Source organism: Lissotriton vulgaris, chromosome 6 (genome assembly GCF_964263255.1).
Source record: "Lissotriton vulgaris chromosome 6, aLisVul1.2, whole genome shotgun sequence".
Lineage (NCBI taxonomy): Eukaryota > Metazoa > Chordata > Amphibia > Caudata > Salamandridae > Lissotriton > Lissotriton vulgaris.
The window spans coordinates 328,401,463-328,426,785 of record NC_141694.1 but is presented as its reverse complement, the minus strand read 5'-3'; the positions used below and the strand labels follow the sequence as shown (position 1 = coordinate 328,426,785).

Sequence of the window (25,323 nt, the reverse complement as noted above, 5' to 3'; positions counted from 1 at the left end):
AACTAGAACTGACAAAAAGAGATTATTTTTCCCAGCCATATGCCCAGGGTTAGGAGTTGATACTAAAAACAAACTAGGGTTAAAAAGTGATGAAGGAAAAAGAAAATTGCACCAGAAAGGTGGGATGCAAAAAAAAAGCTATGGATTAAAATACAAATTATTGCAAAACACAATATTTCAGAAATGCTGTGACACTCATAATTATAGAGACTAAACTCTTGAACAGGTTCGGTCTCCAACCATTTCTGTACTGAGAGCTTCTTATGATCAATGAAATGCATTGACAGCTGCTAATATCATTAGTACTGTATAATTTCCATTTTTTATGTGTATGATAAATCAACCAAGCACACACTTTCTAATTATATAAGCTGGGATGTACACAGGTGAGCTACTCAGAGGTAGCTGGAGAGCTGCAGTAGCTCCCGAGCTACTGGTTAGAAACTCTGGTCAGATATGTGTTCAGGGGAGCAGAAGGGTCTGAAGTACATATGGGGGGAGAAGACAACAGCAGTTTGAATTAGCCTGCCCGGCAAGGTACACTGGCAGATAGTCATTAAAAACCAGACTGGAAGGAGTGCTTCAAGAGAAAGGCACCATAAGAGAAGCATGCAGGAGATGGGAAGAGGAGTATGGATGATGGCGATTCACAGCGTAAAGCTCATCCTTGAGAATAAAAAAAAACGGCAACTAAGAAGTTTTGAGCAAGGACACAAACATGCTGCTGCTTTGTACGCAGGGGAAGGTTTCTCTATCAAAAAGTCACCACAAAAGTACAAGACTATCCATCGTAAAGGTAATAGGATTTTCTTTAAAAGTATTTTTAAAGGATTCCGAGTCAGTAGTATGGATACCCATTCACAACCAGAATAAACTATTTGCACACTGATTGGTCTGGAAATTGGTATGCAATTTGAGATGCGACCTATGAGCTAAATAGTTGAATCACAAATTCCACTGGCAGCCCATTTGCAGGGGGTTCACTAAACAACATGAGTGAGAGAAACTTTACTGATTCATAAAAGAGTGTTAATACATGGGTAAAACGCCCTTTTACTGCACAAATCCTTTGAGTTTATTAATCACAGGGTGTTAGAATGCAAAAGTGCTTTGTAAGTTGGGCCCTTCTTCTCTTTTTAAAAATAAATAAAATACCTGGAGCATTTCAGCACACGGCTCTACGCACTACACACTATAAATTGTGAACTGGTGATTTGCTTGTACATATATTCAGCCTTGTAATGATTAATGAGTTGGTTTAGTAAAAAAAAGTTACTTTTTTTAATGGTTTAAATTTCTTTGAGTTTGCCACACTAAAATAAAACCACGTATGTTTAGCTATCACCAAACAGTGCTGTGGCACAAATGACACGACAAAGCTAACCAAAATGCGCATATTTGACAGTGGGCTCATATCCGGCTATTGTCACATACTTGAGGTAACATTTAATAAAAGAAAAAAAAAGATAAAACCCCCCTCAAATGCCCCCTTCACCCAACTCCTCCAGCCTCCCCAATGTTCCATGTCCACTACCCGAGCCATGCTAGTGACCTGCCTCGTCAGACCGTCCACTGTGAGTCTGTGTGGCGTAGCAGCCTGAGGTTTCGGGACATGTGACCTCCCTGAATTCAGTAGCTAAGAGCGACAAAAAGGGTTGCCACAGCTCATCATATCTGGATCCCTCTCCGTCATAGTGAGTGTCAGCTTCTCTATACCGAGTATATGCCACAGACGATATTGCCAGCCTGTAAATGTAGGGGTGTTAGAAGTGCACCAGTGTGCGAGTATGTTTTGTGTCGCTGACCCCAGCGCTATCGCCATCTGTCTGCTTCTGCGAGATCGTACTGGGCAAGTCAGCGGATTGGGAAGACCCAGCAGGATATATGCTGGAAAGCGTAGGTTCTCGGTCTAGAAATGCATGTCCACCTCGCCTAATACCTGGGTCCAATAGGGTTGAACATAGTCACAATCCTATAACAGGTGCACTAAGGTGCCTACTTGGCCACAGCCACGCCAACATGTTGCCTCCCGAGTGCTGTCCATCACATGTAAAAGCTCCTGAGTATAATACCAGTATGTCACAACCTTAGTGAGAGTTTCAGTAAGCCCCATGTAGTACACTCTTTATGGCTGAGTGTCCTGCCTAGGTCCCTCTCCCACCGCACTTTTCTGGGATTATATATGTGTTTATGCTTGACCTGTAGCATCTTATATAAATCAGAGATGAGCTTTTTATCTGACGTACGAGTAATGAGCCATCTTTCGTAAGGGGAAAGTTGCCTTTCTGCCTCAGAGCGGACCGGAGTTTGAAGCGCCCAATGCCTGACTTGTAGATATCTAAGCCTCTCTGTCTCCGGGAACTCATATTCCAGCTTAAATTGGGAAAACAAAATTACCCCGTCCGCATCATACATGTGATACAAGAAACGGCATTCCACAGGCCTCCAACTTGCAAAGGCTACCGTATCTAGACCGGGAGTGAAATTAGGGTTGTCTAGTAATGGGGTGAGCGGAGACGGGACGTTTGTGAGTTCGTGTTTAATATTAGTATCGTTCCACACTTCCAGGGGAACCCGTGTAATATATGAGGCATATAAATTAGGGGGCCTTTGGGACCTGCGCAAAAAGGGAATTTCCTGCAAGGGTCGTGCCGTCACAGCCTGATCCTGAAACAGCTAGTGTTTCTCCGATTCCCACCGACTCCACTCAACCAGGTGCCGCAGTTGAGCCGCCTGGAAGTACAGCCGAAGATCCGGAACTCCAAGTCCTCCCCCCTCAGGAGGAAGCATTGCCAGCGTCAGCCGTGGTTTCCGACCACTCCAGATGAACTGAGCGAGCTCTGATTGCGTCAGCAGTATCTAGCCTGCGGGTGGTCGGAGAGGGATGGTGCAGAAGAGATAGAGGATATGAGGTAAACTGGTCATTTTGACCGCCGCAATTTTGCCTAGCCATGAGAGGGGGTAATGCTTCCATTGACCGAGTTCCCGACGTATTTTCCCATGCAATAGTGCGTAGTTGGTAGACACCACCGCAGGGAGGGAAGGGTCCAGCTGAATCCCCAGATATGGGATCGTGTCCACCGCCTATTGAATGGGAAACGGGCTTTGCAAATATTCCCGGGTGGGTCGTGATAGGGACAGGTCCAAGGCCATCAATTTATATGCGTTCACCTTAAAGCCTGCAGCCCGGGCGAAGGTATCCAATTCCGCCAGACATGCCAGCAGTGCGCTCCTTGGAGTAGCAAGTGATATTAACACATTGTCCGCATATAAGCTAATCGTATGGACATAGCCGCCAAATTTAATCCCAGCAATCGCTGGGTTCTGCCGCATCCTCTGAGCCAGAGGTTCCATGTAGAGGGCGAAGAGAAGAGGCGACAAAGGACATACCTGTCTCGTGGCCCCTCTCAATAGGAAATCGGGAGGATATATGGCCGTTCACCCGGACTGTAGCTGTGGGGAACTTATAGCAAATAAGGATATATGTGCGAAATCTTTCCCCCATCCCCACTTGTTCTAAAACCTGCTCGAGGGAGGGCCAGTGAACGCGATCGAATGCCTTCTCGGCGTCGATAGCGAGCGTCATGTACTCCCCGGCGTCCGCGTAGCCTTCTCGATGAGATGTAGAAGCCGTTTGGTATTATCTGATGTTTGCCGTTCAGGGATGAACGAGTAAATGAGACCGGGGATATGAGGGGCGAGAAGAGCGGCTAAAATCTCTGTATACAATTTAAGATCTATATTAAGGAGAGATATTGGGCGATATGTACTGCACTTAGATTTAGTCTTCCCGGGCTTGGGAATTACTGCTATGGAGGCTTCCAAGAGATCACTCAGAATTGCCCCTGGGTCGGCGAATGAGTTAAACAGCTGGGTGAGGAGAGGGGCAAGCAAGGCACAAAACGTCTTGTAATAGATAGCGGAAAAGCCATCTGGACCGGGGGCTTTTGCTGGCTTCAGACTAGATATAGTGGCAGTAACTTCCTCCGTTTGAATGTTCCTGTCTAGATGATAGGCCTGGGCTTTGGTCAGAGTAGGCAGAGTGACAGAGTCCAGGAAGGCAGCTCCATCAGAGCTCTCTAACGGGGCACCGGCGTAAAGGGTGGCATGAAAATTGCGAAATGCTTCTGCTATGGCCTTATAGCCCGTTACACATGTAGCATCCACCCGGCTAATCTCTCAGACCCTCTGCTTTTGTCGGATCTCTCTCAACCTGTGGGCGAGGAGGCGTCCGCACCTGTCCCCCCGGTATAGTAGGCATGCCGCAATCGCAGCGCTGCAAATTCCGCCCTATATTGATCAAGCACTGTTAATTGGTGGGGCACTGCTTCAAGCTGTCGCCATACCCGTGGGGCTCTCGTCCTCTGGTGCATCTGCTCCAGCTCCCTGGTTTGTTGCACAAGTTCTTCCCTTTTGCACCTACTCTCCACATTGTCTGCCGCCGCAATGGCAATGAACTCCCCCCTGACGACTGCCTTCAGCGTTGCCCACTGCGTCGCAAGGGTAGTGTCTGAGTTGGCATTATGTGAGAGGTAATCAGTGATGGAGCGCTGTATGTGCTTAACTACTTACTCACGGTGCAAAAGAGTATCTCTAGGCGCCAAACCCTGGAGGGCTGTGAGCTGGATGGGAGGGTTAGAGTGGCAAGTACTGGTGCATGGTCCGAAATAGAGGCAACTCCTATGTCGATAGTAGTCATGAGCTGATGTAGATACAAAAAAATGGTCCAATCTCGCATAAGTCTTATGTGCATTAGAATAGTAGGAGTACTCCGATCAAGTGGATGAAAGCTACGCCACAGGTCACATAGCCCCAGGTCGTGTATTTGAGCAAGCCCCTCTGCAGAAAGTACGCCTGTCTGGTGAGTGCGCTGGCTAGATCTATCTTTGTTGGTATCAAAAACTAAGTTCAGGATGCCTCCCAGGATAACATTGCGGTCGGTCGTGCTTGTGGCTTCCGTGAGAGCGGAATGCAGAAACCGTTCCTGACCATCGTTCGGGGCGTACCTGGAGCCAATAGTGAATGTCAAGCTACCTAGGGCAAACCAGTAGGTCAGGAATCTCCCTTTAATCTCTGCCTCCTTATGTAGAACCTCCCCCTGAAACCGCTGGTCCACTAAGATCGATACCCCAGCTGTTTTAATAGGGCCTGAAGAGAAGAATTGGGTAGGAAATTTCCTGGACTTAAGACGATGGCAGTCTCTCGCTAACAGGTGAGTTTCTTGTAGGAGGCAGAGATCTGCTTAGGTGTTTTCTAGGCATGACATGACTGCTCTGCGCTTCACTGGGTTATTGAGACCCCGCACAATGAGGGTCAAGATCTTAAGCGTGGTGACAGGCATTATGGGTATCAAATAGGACCAGACGCTTAGATAAGGTGCCATATATAACACCACCCGAGCGTGTGGCGGACAAGTAATCTAGGGCCCTGTGGTTATGGGGAGCTACCCTAACTCTAAAAAGGAAGTGGGCATGGAACCCCGGATCCCCCCAACAAAATCCCCATGAAATACCAAAAAGAAGAACAATCGAAAGGAGTAAATAGGAACACATTGTCTATCACACGGCGATGATCGGTAATAATACAGTTTGGGGTAATCTACCAACAAGGAGAAGGCCCCCCTCCCGCCCTATACCTGGACATTAACAAATCGGCCGGTCAGCTAGATATATCTTCGAAAGTCAGCCGGGCTGGGAGGTGGACAGTTTCGCGGAGACAGCTTCCAGAGCCGACTTCTGGCCCTTTGTAATTTCTGCAGCATGGGGCTTCCTGTGACGACGTCTACGGCCTGTTGACGCAACGGGGTCTGGAGTCGTCAGTGTCTTCTTTAAGGCCCTCGTCCCCACTCTCATACTTTGGGATATCCACACCCAGCAGCCTGCACGCCTCTGACAACGAACGTAATTGCTACAGTTTGTTATCCATGCAGAAGACCAGCCGGAACGGATGGCCCCAGCTGTAAGGAATATTGCGCAGCTGGAGGTGCATGGTGACAGGTTTGAAGGTTCTTCGTTTTTGCAAGGTGAGGGCGGATAAGTCTTGATAGAGCACCGGCATCTGGTCACGAAACTTCAGGGGATGTATCCGACGTGCTTTTTGGAGAGTGGCTTCTTTGGTGCGATAGTCCTGGACACAGACTAATTATATCTGGTGGTGGAGCCGATGGTGCCCGTGGAGGACCCACTCGATGCGCGCGGTCCAAGTGCAGTTCGGTCTCCAGGGGTCTACCTAGGACGTGATTGAAGAACTCTTTCGTGTAGATAAAAAGGTCTTTCGAGTCGTCGTCTATCTTCACTTCCCTGATCCAAATATTAAGGCACCGAGAACGGTTTTCCAGGTCCTCAAGGTGGGTATGGAGATCGACTTATTGATCATGTATCCTGATAACCTCCTGCTAAAGTGCTGCCATCTCCGTGTCCCTCCCGTCACTCTTACCTTCCAATTCAGCGACCCGTTCTCCAATGCCATTCACATCTCGACGGACCTCCCTGATCTCTGATGCGAACTCCTGCTTGAGTGTGTGGATATCCTCCCTCAATGCGACAAACATAGACCCAAGAAACGCTTTGGTGATGGGTTCCGCGCCATCGTCACGCTCTGATGTCGGGCCAGAGGCACCTTGGAAGCCAACTGTCCAGCTTGCGCCTTTGCAAACAAGTCTTTAAGGGTCTTGTCTTTGCATCCCCTAGAGGAGGAACATAGCTTGCTCTAACTTGATCCAGAAAAGCTGTGGAAGAACCTCTGGGTTGTAGCGCCCGGCTCCCTTCTCAGCACTTAGAGTCAACCAGCGTCCTAACCAAAAGGCATCGGAGCCAGGGCGTCTGAGAGATCACGCAGACCGCAACAGGGAGTACAACCCTCACCCCAACCAGCTGTTTCGAGGGGCCACCTCCCTTATGGAGTTGTTGTCAGGACCTCACAGCCAGAGATGACCCACCGTCCTCCGCTGGTATCCTCTTCGCTGCCCCTCTCTACCTCTAAGGTGCTCCCCAGTCGGTGTACTTGGCTATACCAGTCCGGTGCTACAACCACTTCCGCTGGCCAACTATTACATCAGTCCCCAGTTAGCTCCGCCGCAAACTAGCCCACTCTTGTGACTCCCAGGCTCGAAGCCCGTCTAGGCCAGGCCCGGAATCAAGACAATGTCTGGGGCCGGGCGGACCTCCCCCTGCATCCTCGTCACAGCTGCCCGATAGTCCATAGCTCTCCTGCCTCAGCTCTCACCATTCTGGAAACGCCTTTGAGCCCGCACCATTGCTCAGCTGCAGGAAAGGGCTAGCGACACTGCAGGGTCGTCTACCGTGGGTGTGCGGGCCCGGTGCCGGCCAAGTCACTGTCTCAAAATGGCGGGCTTGAATCCCTCCTTCCCTGGACTCTCCTCCGGATCCCCGCTGTCGTGATTATACTGCCCCCCCAAGTGAGGGCCTCCTCCGGTGTAGACACTGGCCGGCAGGACCGCTCCCGGGCCATCAACCAGCCTCACAGCTGCATCCCCACGGGGCCCACTAAGCCGATCTACCAGTCCGTCCCACGTCTTTCAGGGACTAGGCCTTTGCATACCCAATCCCGGCTCCTATCTCCGCTGGCAGCAAGCTGGCGACCTCACCTCTGTCTGCTGTGGGAACTCCAGGGTCGGCTCCGTACTCTGCGCCCCCTTCAGCTTCCTCTGAACACCCGTGCACTGCAAGGCGCAGCCTCCACCGGGCCCTCGAGGTCTGCTAGGCCCGGTCGAGGGGGGAGGGGCCCGGGTCCAGCCGCGGCTGCTCCGCTGCTCGCTTTCCGCCCTGGCTGCTCGTTGGGCTGTTTCTCCCTCCACGCATGGGCCCCGCCGGGCCCTCAGTGTAATTCGCCAGCGGGAGAGCGCAAAAGTCAGCTGATGGGCCCGCCACTGCCTCCGCGCGGGCCCACGGTCAGGTACGCCGCTCTCCCAAAATGGCGGGCGGGCCTCGCACCACGGCACCCCACCAGTCTCCTCTTGCTGCAGCCTCACTGCTTCGTTGTCACTAGCCTCGGCTAGCGTGCCGGTATCTCGTCTAAGGGCCGCCTCTCTCTTCGGGCAGATCGGAGATCAGGACTCCGCCTCACCGGACTCTCTCCGTCCCGCCTGCGGCTCCCAAGCGCTCCAGCGCAGCCCTGCCGGCTCTGCGCGCCGTCTGCTCTCGTCAGGGCTGATGCATAAGCATAAGCAGTCTCCGCTCCAGCCTGGCCACCACTGGTCCCGGGGTTCCCCAGCCCCTAGATATGAGCCGACAGTGGCTATAACGGCCCGAGGGCCGGTGCTGTGTCAGGCCGTCGGCGGGAGCTCGGGAGCAGTACGTCTGCTCACTCCACCATCTTGGCCACACACCCCCCTTTTTTTTTTTTAAAGAAAATTCAAAATTGCTGTATCTAATTTCTAACCTCTATGTTACTGCATTTACAATTGAAAATCATGCAAGTCATGACTTTTATTGTTCTACAGTTATGTAAACTATATTTGTATTTGCCATTTTTTCCATACAGTCATTTACGGGTCACATTCCTCTCCACTTGTGCTCACACCACCGCACATATGTTCCCTGCATTCTTCCACCCCAGAGACAGGATTCTTAAAAAAGCTGTGCAGAGCCGTGGGGCATGATATACAACTACAAGTTCAATCATGGGTTTCACAATGATTTGAGATTAGTATGTTTCAACAGGACTTCCCTAACTACAATGTTTACTTCATTGGAAACATTGTGATGCCTATATTTCTTTGATATTTTTATCTAAACATGATTTAGATCTGAATGTTCTTTCCTTCTTATGACTATATTATTGTAAATTGTGAAACATATTTTCCCTTAATGTATTGTCTTACTGAACGCTGGATATCATTCTGGAAAACCAGTTTGCCCTTGTACAATGGACCTTGAGACTAGCCAACCGCCACCCAAAAATAGCAGTAAAAGCATGGAACATGCTTTCAGCAGACACAAAGAGAAACAAAAACAAATTAATTAAACAATTCTGTGACAGACAAAGGGTAGTACTACACCAATCCTTAAAAAGCAATGGTAGCACTGGAGATCAAAAACTGTCAGCAAATTCAAGTTGTTTAAAATCATATGACATGCAATTTTCAAAGACTCCTCCCTTATTAGATTCAGATACAAAGATGTTCGGATTTAATTTAATCACAATAAAGAATGGATAATATATAGGTCAACTTAACATACTGAAGAAAGGAAGTTGTAAATTTGAAATACCAGATTATAACAAAATATTTTCATTTAAACTGTAAAATAAGTGCTGCTGAGTGGATTATCTCAATGACACCCATTTGGGCTGGGGTTACAGAGACCTTGGATTGTCACATGAAAAGCAGACACTATGGGAAGGAAATACCGGAAACAGCGTGGGCTCAATTGATACGAAGGGCCTGGAAGAGCACATGGAATGCTAGGTTTCAAATAATACATTTCTTTATATTGCATAGGGCCTATTTAACCCAAGCCAGGATCAACTGATATTTCCGGATGGATACCGCCCAGTGCCCACGCTGCAGCCTAGAGGGGGCAGAGTTACATCATATGCTGTGGACTTGTAGACATTTGGGAACATATTGAAAAGAAGTAGTCGAGCTGCTTTGTGGCATTACAGAGCGCCGTATAGAAACTGACATGGGTACCTGTATATTACATTGGTTCCCACGCACCCCTAAGACTAAAATCACGAGCAAGTTTCTGGACCAAGGCTTACTGCTGGCTAAGAGAGATCACAGCCCAATAGAAGTCGCGACAGGGGCCTACGATAGGGAAGTGGAATTCGGAGTTACTCAAATGGGTCAAGAGTGAGACTACAGTTAGATTGCAGCAGCAGGCTATACCTACTAACAACGAGAAGGCGCTGGAAGCAGCCACAGTGTGGGAAGCATTAGTGATAGCACTACTGATACCTGAAACTGATTTGGAGGTGGGCCCTGCTGTGGAGAATTCTGAGGGTTCCCCTTGATCGGATCTGGAGTAGGGAAGGTGGTAGGGGCTTGGTCCGGTGGTGAGTAAATGTGATAACGCGAAACGCATGGCGATGGGCAGGTATGGTCCCCAAAATATCCCGAAACAATATTTTAAATACCGGATGTACATATTGGATTCTGAGGTTGGAAGATTGGGCACACCGGAAGCAGAGGGAGGGAGTGGGAGTTTTATTGGGTTAGCCTATTGTTCATTTTCTGACTTACATGGCTCAACGGGAGACATACCAGTATTGACAATGTATTCCTACTGAAATAGGTATATGTGTGATTGGACGATTATTGACTTATATAGTAACAGCTGTTGGAGACATAGCTCATCATGTGAATCTATAGGAGCACAGACATTGCTGATATGATGTAAGGTATAATGTTATTCATTGTTGTATGATTTTTATGTGTGGCTTTCAGCGGCGGCTGGTCCATGGGGGCGTTTGGGCGCCGCCCCCCCTGTTTTCTCGCCGTGCGAGAAGGCAAACAAAGGTAGTTATTACCAATGATAATAACTACCATTTGTTTCTGCCTTGCCTTCGCGCACGGCGAGAAGAGAAAGCAGAAGTTTGGTTCCTGTGTGGGCGGTGTTACGCGAGGGCAGGGGGGAGCGGCTTGCCCACTGTTGGTAATACTGTCTGTTTGGGCTGCCTGAGAGGCTACCCAAACATACAGTATTTACAGTGTAGGCAAGCCGCTCCCCCCTGCCCTCGCGTAACCCCTCCCACTCTCCCTGCTCTCTGTATGCTGCTGTGCTGCAGCATACAGAGAGAAATGACGTCAGTAGGGGGCAGCCGGCCGAACCTATCACAGCGCTGTGCTGTGGTGGAGGGGAGGGGAGGGAGGCTGCCTGCAGCCTTCCTGCTGCGTCACGACGAGTCGAGCACCATGGAAATTTCAAACAGGACGGCGCCGCGGGAGTCAGGACTTGAAGGCGGGAAGCGGAGCCTAAGGTAAGTTAACTGTTTCGGCCTGGTTGATTTATAAATTATATGTACAAGAGAATTTTAAAGTGTTTTGTGCACGATTGAATTATAGATTTTGTTTAGTTAATTAGAGAGGGCGTTATTAAAGGTGTGTTTCCGTTTTACCGTCCCTCCGGGCAGACCACTATCACGATGCCTGGAGTGCGCAAATAAAAAGAAGGAACAATCCTGCGTTTTGTGTGACATTGTCTTTACTTCTTCCCGGTGATGGAGGTGTGGGGCTCGAGATGTACAAGAAGTGCCTAAAATGTTTAACTTGGAAGTTTCAGTTACAAGTAATTTAACGGGGGGCGGGGTTCTGATCACTTATTCACCTGCCGAACCTCCGTGAACAAGCAGGGCCTGAAATGTCCCTTTTAATACCCCGGTTTGTATTTTCGGCTTGATAGCAGCACAAAGGACCCTATGAAATGCAAGCTGCAGAGACCACATTCCATGTCCGCTGGAGCGCCCACGGCAGCGCCAGGGTTGATTGTACACTGATTGCTCTATTTGTGCCACTCGTGTTTCCTCGGGGCACCAAAACACACAGGTGTTGAGGGAATACTATCAGGGATCGTGCATGGACCTAGGTGACAGTTACAATTTATTCGTACTCAAACTAATGATATCGGAAGAATGAGTTTGTCCTGCATGGATTCGAACAGGTTACCAGCTAATTACACTCACATTTTAGCAGCGAATATTTAACTTACTGAGCTACTATGACTGCATAGATGGTTTAAATTAATTTGTAATACGGTTGTTGTGGGTTTCCTATAGTGCTACTTGACTCATGCATGCAGCTTAAATAACAGAAAACAGTGTTATGTCAGCTTTAACTCACAACAAATAAGATGCTTTTGTTTAGCTAGTTTTCTGAATGACATTGAACAGCTTTTGTATGCTTAAATAAATGAATATATGTTTGTCAAAGGACGACACCGATTTAGAATAAGGATCGTTGTTCTCTTGAGCAGTGCATCTCCCAGATACATCACTGCCATTGTACTTACTATTACAAGTGTTTGGACGGAAGCTCCTCAGTTTAGAAAACTATGCTTATCCTATCTACGTCAGGCTGTGAATAGTTGCTGAATTCTTGTCATAGCCGCTCCATAGTATTGCATATAACTGTGGCCTAAAAAGAATTCGCAATGTGTCAATTATCTGCCTGGCTGAGAATAGACCCATATACTGAAGCAGTCCAAAAGAAAGAAAAGCATTTATGTAGCAAAGCTCAATGCAGAATTCAATAAACTATTACCAGATTATCTGGAGGATTTATTTGAATGAATATGAAGGTTACGTCTTCAATATGTTCTTTATAAATGATATTAACCCCCCCCCCAATTATTTTACGCCCTACCACTTTCAAATGTCACCAGCCGCCACTGGTGGCTTTATAAAACAATAAAAACAGATTTAAAAAACAAAAATAGAAAATGAAAAGCAGACACTAGAAAATACTGAGCTATGGTGTAAGTAGCCTGTACTACACATTGATTAGGTTAGTGAAACAAGAAGCATTGAAGACTTTAGTGAAATAAGTAGCTTTGTCAGGACACAATTTAATATTACCTATCTTTGCCTTTACTTGCTTTTGGCCATACTGGCTACATATTCTTCACTTCAAATCCTAGGACATTGTATCTCTACCTCAAGCCATGTTTCAAGTTGAGCTGATCCTCTTTAATGATCCTGCTTGATGTCAGGCCAACGGGTGTACTCTCTCTGATGAGGACTGTAGCATGTGATACTATGTAGCATGTGGGTCCTCCTTAGGGGAGTGTCCACACATACAAAGAGACAGTATCTGCTGTCAATTTTACATGATGAGTTCTCCCTTGATTCAAAGATAGTCAAACAGAAAGATTCTGATGAGGATACCTAGATGGCCCTGTGAGTCATTTTTTACTGCATAACATTAGTATTAACAATTCGGAGCAAACATTTCCTTTTGTCAGTGTTCAATAAATTGGGTTCTAAACTGTATCTCTCACCTGCATTTTACTGTCTTCTTGAACGTACAGTTTGCATTGCAACAAGGATCATTATGCTGGTGCAAGAGACCAGGATCACATTCTTCTCCTTCATCTACCCTGGAATTTCCACATACTTTGTTATTTCGTTCTTTGAAACACGTTGTGGCCTTGTTTTTTAAGGTCCTCAAGATAGAATCTCTACTGCACCTTGAAAACATCTAAACAAAAAACAATGAAAATAATAATTTAGCCTTCACTTAAAAAAGGATCAAAAGTAAAAAAAAAGTTCAGTTACATTATGTGTTCAGAACAAAGATGGAATAAATGAGGAAAACTTCACAATATAACATTTGCGTACCTCAACAATAAATAACACTTCATCCACTACTTCTGCACATGTTGTATTGTTTTAATTTTACAACAGGAAAACACAAATAAAAAAATAAAAAGATTATGCTTTATTTTTCATCGTTCTGCCCCACTTCTGCAATCAGAGTGCATTTAAGGTACTTTTCTTTTGATTGGAGACTTACACATTTAAGTTCTGTCCCTTTAGATAGGTGCATACATTAGGTACCTCAACGATTTTTTTAAGGTTCCCTTACGGCTCAACATACCCACTTGGCCAAACTCTAAGATTTGCATGGTAATTGCGAATGTTGGTAAAACCATTCCCTCGGGAGATGAAGATTAAGTTAAGAGCATTATTACCACAGTTCACTGACCCTAATCTGTTGAAGTACAGGACCTCAAACATTGGTCTATGAAATCCAAGAGGGTGTTCTTAATGAACAGCACTTTGGTTGGACAAGAGTTGGAAGAGAAAGCTGTGTAATGATGTATCTTGCCAGTAGTAAAGACATATACATGTCGAAAGGCCACCTGCCTAGTGAAAGACAATATTATTTATCTAATTTTATTTTTTAGTTTACAGTCCCAAACAGTCTTGTTCCGTATGTAAATCTCCTTCCACACTGCTTATCTGAAACAGCCAAATATAGGCTTTATGATCAATTCAGAAAGACCAGAGAGTCAAGGTATGTGTATTCAGAAGTAGGATGAGCAGGCCTGGTAGAAGAAGTAGTTTCACTCTTTCCTCTGTCATAGACATCGAATCATAGCTTATCATGAAAATGTAACTTGTTCATCTTATTCAGTTCCAGCAAGAACTGCAACTGTTGAAAGCAAATGCAGTAGACCTATGCTCAGAGAAAGTTATGCAAAAACCACAGTTGATGGACAGAATGCAGAACAATGTCATACATTCACCCCAGTACCGAGATCTGGGCCTAAATCCATCATTTTTTTTGCACTCCACACCCACACGATGGATTTAGGCCCAGATCTCTGTACTGGGGTGAATGTATGACATTGTTCTGCATTCTGTCCATCAACTGTGGTTTTTGCATTTGTCACCCCGAGTGGGATGGGTATGCTCAGACGTGAGTCCCATGCACTCCACACCACTGTATTCAAGCAAGCCGGGCTGAAGACGGCTGGAATGCCAGAAACCCTTCCTCGGAAGCTTGATTCCGGTCCAGGGAAGGCATGGCTTGGTACTTCGGGCTGGACTGTTCCCATGAGGCACAGGGTCAAGGCTGATTTGCATATAGCCATTGTCTGACCTAGGGTGGTGTGGAGTGCAAAAAAACGATGATCTTTGTACTGAGGTGAATGTAAGACATTGTTCTGCATTCTGTCCATCAACTGTGTTTTTTGTGATTATGTATTTAAAGCAGGAAGCATCAAAAAGTGAAGACAGTTACTGTGTCCCAGTATCATGTTTCAAGTGTGGCTTTTCATACAACATCTGATAATCTATTCTTCATATTGCACAAGTGTAGTTACTATGAATATATTAATATAAATATATGATACATAGCTAATTTCTTTATAATTGGCAACTTGTGACACCCTGTCACCGATTATAAAGACAAGGCACCAGAACTCGACTATTATAAGTTATTACAGTTGAGTGCTGATGTCACGATGCTTGCTACTGGAGCAAGCAGCCAAGGTGAAAGGCAGGTCACGGAGCATAATTGAAGCAGATGTTTAAAGCAACGTTGCTTTTCTTTCTTCTGCTCAATTGTTTAGCTTACAATGACAAGAAGCGAGAACATGTCTTTCGGCAGATTTCTACACATTCCGAGCTTGTGCAGTTTTTCTGTTTTAAACTGATTTCTTTTTTTTGATAAACAATTTTTTATTGGTTTGACAAAAGATACCAGCCATTCATCACAACACCAAGAAAATACAGAAGCACAGTCAACGTTTCGATTGTCCCCTATTACAGAGCTGGAAGGACACAGTGCTAATTACATTTGGACATTACCTGCGTGTCTATACAATTCCCCCCAACCACTTCCCCCAAACTCTTCAATACTTTTTAGACAACCTCATGCCCCATACATGTTTTTTAGGTCTCGACTATTCTATCCGGTTAGGGATTGAATAGGCGAGATTATAGTAAGCAGTCCGAAATATCTGCCTAGCCTGCGGATCGCGTACAGTTTATGTGAGGCAGGCGTGTGAGGCAGGCATGTGCACATCAAACACCATCGGCCTCGGCATCAGACTTCAAAGGAAGCCGCTTGCACACCACCATTTGTCTGACCCTCGGCATCAGACTTCAAAGGAATGCGCTCCCGCTCCCCCGTCACAGCAATGCCGAGAGCTTGTTTTTTTTTTGCATCCATTTCGCGGGGAAGCCGTGTTTTGTTCGGCGTTCTCTACACCTTTCTCTTTTTTTTCTGGACGAAAGTGAAAGCCTACCGTGCTTGTTTACAGTAGCCTTGCTCCTCAAATGCTGTTGCTGTGTTGCCATCTCTCTAGGGACACTCACCTTGAAAACACTCGACTTGCTAGCTGCAATGCTACATCCGCTATGCTTTGCCTCTAGACACGTTGATCCCTCGCAGACTGTGCTGGCTCTGCCACTCCTGATTCTAAAACTGACCAACGCAGTCTCTTCTCTCTGTCTTAAAATGTCTGCCCTGCCACCATTTACTTCGGACCCTCACCCTCACACCTCCTGACCCCCACACACCCTCACACCCTCTCACCCTCACTCACCCTCACCCACCTTCACCCACCCTCACTCACCCTCACCCACCTTCACTCACCCTCACCCCCACACACCCTCACATACCCCCTCATCCTCACACCCCCTCTCCTCACACCCCCTCATCCTCACACATCCTCCCACCCTCACACACCCTCTCACCCTCAGACACCCTCTCACACATTCTTTCACCCTCACACACCCTCTCACCGACCCTCACACGCCCTCACACACCCTCAACCTCACACACCCGCTCACACTCACACCCCCTCACCCTCATACCCCCTCACAACCCCACACCCCCTCAACCTCACACACCCCCTCACTCTCATCATCCTCACCCCCTCACACACCCTCACCCTCACACCCCTCACCCTCACACACCCCCTCACGACCTCACACACCCTCTCACCCTCACACACCCCTTCACCCTCACACCCCCCACACACCCTCTCACCTTAACACACGATCTCACCCTCACACCCCTCACCCTCACACCTCCTCACACCCCCTCACCCCCTCACCCACCCTCTCACCCTCACACACCCCCTCACTCTCACATCCCCTCACCCTCAACCCCACACCCTCCCCCTCACAACCCCTCACACCCTCGCAACCCTCACCCTCACACACCCTCACCCTCACACCCCCTGACCTTCACATCCCCTCACCCACACCCTCTCACCCACCCTCTCACCCTCTCACATCCTCACCCTCGTCACCCTCAACCCTGTCACCCTCACCCTCATACCCCCTCACCCTCACACCCGCACACCCCCTCACCCTCACACACCCTCACAACCCCTCACCCTCACACACCCCTCACCCTCACACCCCCTCACCCTCACACACCCTCACACCTCACACCCCCTCAGCCTCAAACCCCCTCAAACTCCATCACCCTCACACACCCTCACACTGCCTCACCCTCACACCATCTTACCCTCACACACCCTCACACCCCCCACACACCCTCTCTAAAACTGACCAACACAGTCTCTTCTCTGTCTTATAATGTCTGCCCTGCCACCATTTACTTCGGACCCTCACCCTCACACCCTCTCACCCTCATCCACCCTCACTCACCCTCACATACACCCTCACCCTCACATACACCCTCACCCTCACACCCCCTCTCACCCTCACACCCCCTCACCCTCACATCCCATACCCTCAAATCCCCTCACCCTCCCTCACACCCTCACCCTCACACCCCCTCACCCTCACCCTTACTCACACCCTCAATCACCCTCACTCACCCTCTCACCCTCACCCACCCACATTCTTTCAGCCTCACACCCCCACACACCCTCACACCCTCCCCCAAACTCACTCATCCTCACTCACCCTCACCCCCACACACCCTCACACACCCTCACACTCACATAAACCCTCACACCCCCTCATCCTCACACCCCCTCAACCTCGCACCCCCTCATCCTCGCACGCTCACACCCCCTCATCCTCACACACCCTCTCACCCTCGAACACCCTCTCACCCTCACACACCCTCTCACCCTCACACACCCTCTCACCCTCACACCCCCTCACCCTCACACCCCCTCACCCTCAAATCCCCTCACCCTCACACACCCCCTCACTCTCACATCCCCTCACCCTCAACCCCACACCCTCCCCCTCACAACCCCTCACACCCTCGCAACCCTCACCCTCACACACCCCTCACCCTCACACACCCTCACCCTCACACCCCCTGACCCTCACATCCCCTCACCCACACCCTCTCACCCTCTCACATCCTCACCCTCGTCACCCTCAACCCTGTCACCCTCACACTCATACCCCCTCACCCTCACACCCGCACACCCCCTCACCCTCACAACCCCACACCCTCACAACCCCACACCCTCCCACACCCTCACAACCCCTCACCCTCACACACCCCTCACCCTCACACCCCCTCACCCTCACACACCCTCAGCCTCAAACCCCCTCAAACTCCATCACCCTCACACTGCCTCACCCTCACACCATCTTACCCTCACACACCCTCACACTCCCCACACACCCTCTCTAAAACTGACCAACACAGTCTCTTCTCTGTCTTATAATGTCTGCCCTGCCACCATTTACTTCGGACCCTCACCCTCACACCCTCTCACCCTCATCCACCCTCACTCACCCTCACATACACCCTCACCCTCACATACACTCTCACCCTCACACCCCCTCTCACCCTCACACCCCCTCACCCTCACATCCCATACCCTCAAATCCCCTCACCCTCCCTCACACCCTCACCCTCACACCCCCTCACCCTCACCCTTACTCACACCCTCAATCACCCTCACTCACCCTCTCACCCTCACCCACCCACATTCTTTCAGCCTCACACCCCCTCACCCCCACACACCCTCCCCCACCCTCACTCATCCTCACTCACCCTCACCCCCCACACACCCTCACACACCCTCACACAAACCCTCACACCCCCTCATCCTCACACCCCCTCAACCTCGCACCCCCTCATCCTCGCACCCCCTCACCCTCGCACCCTCACACCCCCTCATCCTCACACACCCTCTCACCCTCACACACCCTCACCCTCACACACCCTCTCACCCTCACACACCCTCTCACCCTCACACACCCCCTCACCCTCACATCCCCTCACCCTCACATCCCCTCACCCTCACACCCCCTCACCCTCAAATCCCCTCACCCTCACACCCCCTCACCCTCAAATCCCCTCACCCTCACACCCCCTCACCCTCAAATCCCCTCACCCTCAAATCCCCTCACCCTCCCTGACTCCCTCACCCTCACACCCCCTCACCCTCACCCACCCCCTCACACACCCTCAAAACCCCTCACCCTCACACACCCCTCACCCTCACACTCCCTCACCCTCACACACCCTCACACCTCACACCCCCTCAGCCTCAAACCCCCTCAAACTCCATCACCCTCACACACCCTCACACTGCCTCACCCTCACACCATCTTACCCTCACACACCCTCACACCCCCCACACACCCTCTCTAAAACTGACCAACACAGTCTCTTCTCTGTCTTATAATGTCTGCCCTGCCACCATTTACTTCGGACCCTCACCCTCACACCCTCTCACCCTCATCCACCCTCACTCACCCTCACATACACCCTCACCCTCACATACACCCTCACCCTCACACCCCCTCTCACCCTCACACCCCCTCACCCTCACATCCCATACCCTCAAATCCCCTCACCCTCCCTCACACCCTCACCCTCACACCCCCTCACCCTCACCCTTACTCGCACCCTCAATCACCCTCACTCACCCTCTCACCCTTACCCACCCACATTCTTTCAGCCTCACACCCCCTCACCCCCACACCCTCACACCCTCCCCCACCCTCACTCATCCTCACTCACCCTCACCCCCACACACCCTCACACACCCTCACACTCACATAAACCCTCACACCCCCTCATCCTCCACCCCCTCAACCTCGCACCCCCTCATCCTCGCACCCCCTCATCCTCGCACCCCCTCATCCTCGCACCCTCACACCCCCTCATCCTCACACACCCTCTCACCCTCACACACCCTCTCACCCTCACACACCCTCTCACCCTCACACCCCCTCACCCTCACACCCCCTCACCCTCAAATCCCCTCATCCTCACACACCCCCTCACTCTCACATCCCCTCACCCTCAACCCCACACCCTCCCCCTCACAACCCCTCACACCCTCGCAACCCTCACCCTCACACACCCCTCACCCTCACACACCCTCACCCTCATACCCCCTGACCCTCACATCCCCTCACCCACACCCTCTCACCCACCCTCTCACCCTCTCACATCCTCACCCTCGTCACCCTCACACTCGTACCCCCTCACACCCGCACACCCCCTCACCCTCACAACCCCACACCCTCACAACCCCACACCCTCCCCCTCACACACCCTCACAACCCCTCACCCTCACACACCCCTCACCCTCACCCTCACACACCCTCAGCCTCAAACCCCCTCAAACTCCATCACCCTCACACACCCTCACACTGCCTCACCCTCACACCATCTTACCCTCACACACCCTCACACTCCCCACACACCCTCTCTAAAACTGACCAACACAGTCTCTTCTCTGTCTTATAATGTCTGCCCTGCCACCATTTACTTCGGACCCTCACCCTCACACCCTCTCACCCTCATCCACCCTCACTCACCCTCACATACACCCTCACCCTCACATACACCCTCACCCTCACACCCCCTCTCACCCTCACACCCCCTCACCCTCACATCCCATACCTTCAAACCCCCTCACCCTCCCTCACACCCTCACCCTCACCCTCACACCCCCTCACCCTTACTCACACCCTCAATCACCCTCACTCACCCTCACCCACCCACATTCTTCCAGCCTCACACCCCCTCACCCCCACACGCCCTCCCCTCCCCTCACTCATCCTCACTCACCCTCACCCCCACACACCCTCACACACCCTCACACTCACATAAACCCTCACACCCCCTCATCCTCACACCCCCCTCAACCTCGCACCCCCTCATCCTCGCACCCCCTCATCCTCGCACCCTCACACCCCCTCATCCTCACACACCCTCTCACCCTCACACACCCTCACCCTCACACACCCTCTCACCCCCTCTCACCCTCACACCCCCTCACCCTCACATCCCCTCACCCTCACACCCCCTCACCCTCAAATCCCCTCACCCTCAAACCCCCTCACCCTCAAATCCCCTCACCCTCAAATCCCCTCACCCTCCCTGACACCCTCACCCTCACACCCCCTCACCCTCACCCACCCCCTAACTCACCCTCACACACCCCTCACTCACCCTCTCACCCTTACCCACCCTCACGCATTCTTTCACCCTCACACACCCTCTCACCCTCACACACCCTCTCACCCACCCTCACACCCCCTCACACCTCTCAGCCTCAGACACCCGCTCACACTCACACCCCCTCACCCTCATACCCCCTCACACCCCCACACCCTCAAACACCCCCTCACTCTCATCACCCTAACCCCCTCACACACCCTCACACCCCTCTCACCCTCAAACACCCTCTCACCCCTCACACCCCCTCACCCTCACACACCCCCTCACACCCCCCACACACCCTCACCCTCACACCCCCTCAGGCTCAACCAGTCACCCTCACCCTCCCTCACCCTCACACCCTATCACCCTCACCATCACAACCCCACACCCTCCCCCTCACACCCTTGCACCCCTCACCCTCACACACCCCTCACCCTCACACCCTCACCCACCCTCTCACCCCATCACCCTCACACCCCTCACCCTCACAGCTCCTCACACCCCATCACCCTCACACCCACACACCCTCTCACCCTTAAACACCCTCTCACCCTTACACACCCCCTCACCCTCACACACCCCCTCACCCTCACACACCCCCTCACCCTCACACACCCTCACACCCCCTCACCCTCACACCCCCTCACCCTCACACACCCTCACCCACCCCCTCACACACCCTCTCACCGTCACACCCCCTGACCCTCACCCTCATACCCCCTCACCCTCACACCCTCTCACCTGCACACCCCCTCACCCTCACAACCCCACAACCCCACACCCTCCCCCTCACACCCTCCCCCTCACAACCCTTCACCCTCGCACCCCCTCACCCTCACACACCCCTCACCCTCACACCCCCTCACCCTCACACACCCCTCATCCTCACATCCCCTCACCCTCACACCTCACCCTCACACCCCCTCAGCCTCAAACCCCCTCAAACCCCATCACCCTCACACCCGCTCATCCTCACACACCCTCATACCCCCTCACCCTCTCACCCTCACACCCTCACTCACCCTCACACACCCTCTCACCCCTCACCCTCACACAACTGCTCACACTCACACCCCCTCACCCTCATACCCCTTCACACCCCCTCACCCTCACACACACCCTCACCCTCAAACACCCTCTCACACCCCTCACACCCTCGCACACCCCCTCACCCTCACACACACGCTCACACCCCCTCATCCTCACCCTCACACCCCCCACACACCCTCTCACCCTCACACCCCCTCACCCTCACACCCCCTCACCCTCACGCCCCCTCACGCTCAACCAGTCACCCTCACCCACCCTCACACCCCATCACACTCACCCTCACAACCCCACACCCTCCCCCTCACAACCCCTCACAACCCCTCACCCTCACCCTCACACCCCCTCACCCTCACACCCCCTCACCCTCACACCTCCTCACACCCCCTCACCCTCACCCCCACACACCCCCTCACCCTCACACCCCCTCACCATCACACCCCCTCGCCCTCAAACCCCCTGACCCTCACACACCCTCACCCTCACACCCCCTCACCCTCACACACCCCCTCACCCTCACACCCCCCTCACACACCCTCTAACCCTCACACCCCCTGACTCTCACCCTCATACCCCCTCACCCTCACACCCTCACACCCTCTCACCCGCACACCCCCTCACCCTCACAACCCCACACCCTCACACCCTCCCCCTCACACACCCTCACAACCCTTCACCCTCACACCCCCTCATCCTCACACCCCCTCACCCTCACACACCCCTCACCCACCCTCACACCCCCTCACACCTCACCCTCACACCCCCTCAGCCTCAAACCCCATCACACTCACACCCCCTCATCCTTACACACCCTCACTCACCCTCATACCCCCTCACCCTCACACCCTCACTCACCCTCACTCCCCTCACACACCCTCACCAGCATAGCATAACAAAACACAGCATAGCATAGCATAACAAACAAAAGCATAGGATAGCAAAACATAGCATAGCATGACAAAACAAAGCATAGGACAGCAAAACAAAACATAGCATAACAGAACAAAACATAGCATAACAGAACAAAACATAGCATAACAAAACACAACAAAACATAGCATAACAAAACATAGCATAACAAAACAAAGCATAGCATAACATAACAAAGCATAGCAAAACATAGCAAAGTATAACATAACATAGCATAACAAAACACAACAAAACATAGCAGAACAAAACATAGCAGAAGAAAAGATAACATAACAAAACATAGCATAAAATAACATAAAACAAAGCATAGCATAACAAAACATAGCAAAACACAACAAAACATAGCATACATAACAAACATAGCATTGCAAAGCATAGCAAAACATAGCATAAGAAAACACAACAAAACATAGCATAGCATACCAAACACAACATAGCATAGCATAACAAGACAAAGCTTAGCATAGCATAACAAAACACAACAAAACATAGCATAACAAAACGAAGCATAGGATAGCAAAACTAAACATAGCATAACAAAACAAAGCATAGAATAGCAAAACAAAACATAGCATAGCTAACAAAACATAGCATAACAAAACACAACACATAGCATAGCAAAACACAACAAAACATACCATAGCTCAACAAAACACGACAAAACATAGCATAACATAACAAAGCATAGCAAAACATAGCATAGTATAACAAATCATAGCATAGCATAACAAAACACAACAAAACATAGCAGAACAAAACATAACATAACAAAACATAGCATAAAATAACATAAAACAAAGCATAGCATAACAAAACATAGCAAAACACAACAAAACATAGTATACATAACAAAACATAGCATTGCAAAGCATAGCAAAACATAGCATAGCATAAAAAACACAACAAAGCATAGCATAGCATAACAAAACACAACATAGCATAGCATAACAAAACAAAGCTTAGCATAGCATAACAAAACTTAGCATGGCATAACAAAACACAACAAAACATAGCATAACAAAACATAGCATAGCATAACAACACATAGCATAGCTCAACAAAACACAACAAAACATAGCATAGAAAAACAAAACATATAATAGCATAGCAAAACATAGCATACCAAACATAGCATAGCAAAACAAAACATAGCATACCAAACCTAGCATAGCAAAACAAAACCTAGCATAGCAAAACAAAGCATAGCATAATAAAACACAACAAAACATAGCATAGCTTAACAAAACATAGCATAGCATAGCAAAACACAGCATAGCATAGCATAGCATAACAAAACACAGCATAGCATAACAATTCAAAGCATAGGATAGCAAAACATAGCATAGCATAACAAAACAAAACATAGGATAGCAAAACAAAACATAGCATAGCATGCAGAATCACTCCGCACCACCACAGCATCACTATGGGGCACCACAAAATCACTATGCGCTACCACAGCATCACTGAATGCCACAGCATCACTCGTTCACCATCACTACATCACTCAGCGCCACCACAGCATCAATCTGTGCAACCTTTCAACATCACCTGGTTCAAATATGCTCTCTCAATGTTTCAAGCTTTATTACAAATGTAACAAAAAGATGTTAATATTTTACTTCTGTTCTTGGATTTTCGTCACAATAAAATACACTGAACATAATCTTCACAAAAGTTATTTACAAAACTTTAAGCTATTGCCATTATAAATTACAATAACTTTTATATAATGTATTAATTATTGAAAAAAAATTAAAAGCCATCGTTATTTGTCATATATCAATACATGTAAGTCACATAAATACAACACATATTGCATTACAAATGCTATAGGTGTCACATTTGCGAAAGTTATAACTCTTGACATTGTAAACAACAAAGCTATTAATTTAGCTATTTTCAAAAACAAAACATAAATAAAAAATGTGTCATTTACAATACCAATAGCTCAAAGGTTCCTAATGCGAGACCTATTGCATTGGAAATGCTTGTTTTCTTGTGTGGCACATCGGTCGACCCCGGTCCGCCAGTGCCCAATGCTTGGGGATAAGGGCACGTCCATGAAGCAGCAATGTCCCTCTTAGCCACAACCATTGCCGTAGTAAAAAACTATTTTTTGTTTCTGGGCCCATCCAGCCCATCAGTAATGCAGAGAATCGTGTGTCTTGGGTTGTATGGGACTTACCGCCCCAGTTTTTTTGTGAGTTCCTCCTCAATGTCCCCCCAGAACTGTGTCAGTTGGGGGCAAGCCCATACCATATGGAAGAAGTTAGCTGGTTCATGGCTGCACGTAGTGCAAGCGGGGGTTGGGCTAAAACATGCCCGATGAAGGTGCGCCTTGGTCAGGTAGGCTGCATGTAAATAGCATAGTTGAACCATACGCAGCCTCGCAGAGGCGGTAACCGTCCTGGGGGTCATAAGAGCATTACGCCAGTCTTCCTCCTCCAGTGTGCCCACCCATTCCTCTCACTGAGTGCGGAGTCGATCTAGCGAGGTTGGGGTGTTATTGACCAATGTCCGATAAATGC

At 49.7% G+C, this 25,323-nt stretch overlaps 1 protein-coding gene across 1 annotated transcript in view; it reads right to left on the bottom strand.

The window, feature by feature from the left end:
• Positions 1 to 25,323, bottom strand: part of ADAM17 (ADAM metallopeptidase domain 17) — a 648,967-nt gene that overhangs the window by 164,342 nt on the left and 459,302 nt on the right. The window contains exon 12 of the mRNA XM_086926360.1: positions 12,957 to 13,156. Within this exon, the coding sequence (XP_086782486.1) occupies positions 12,957 to 13,156 (200 nt within the window). The remainder of the gene's footprint in view (positions 1 to 12,956; positions 13,157 to 25,323) is intronic.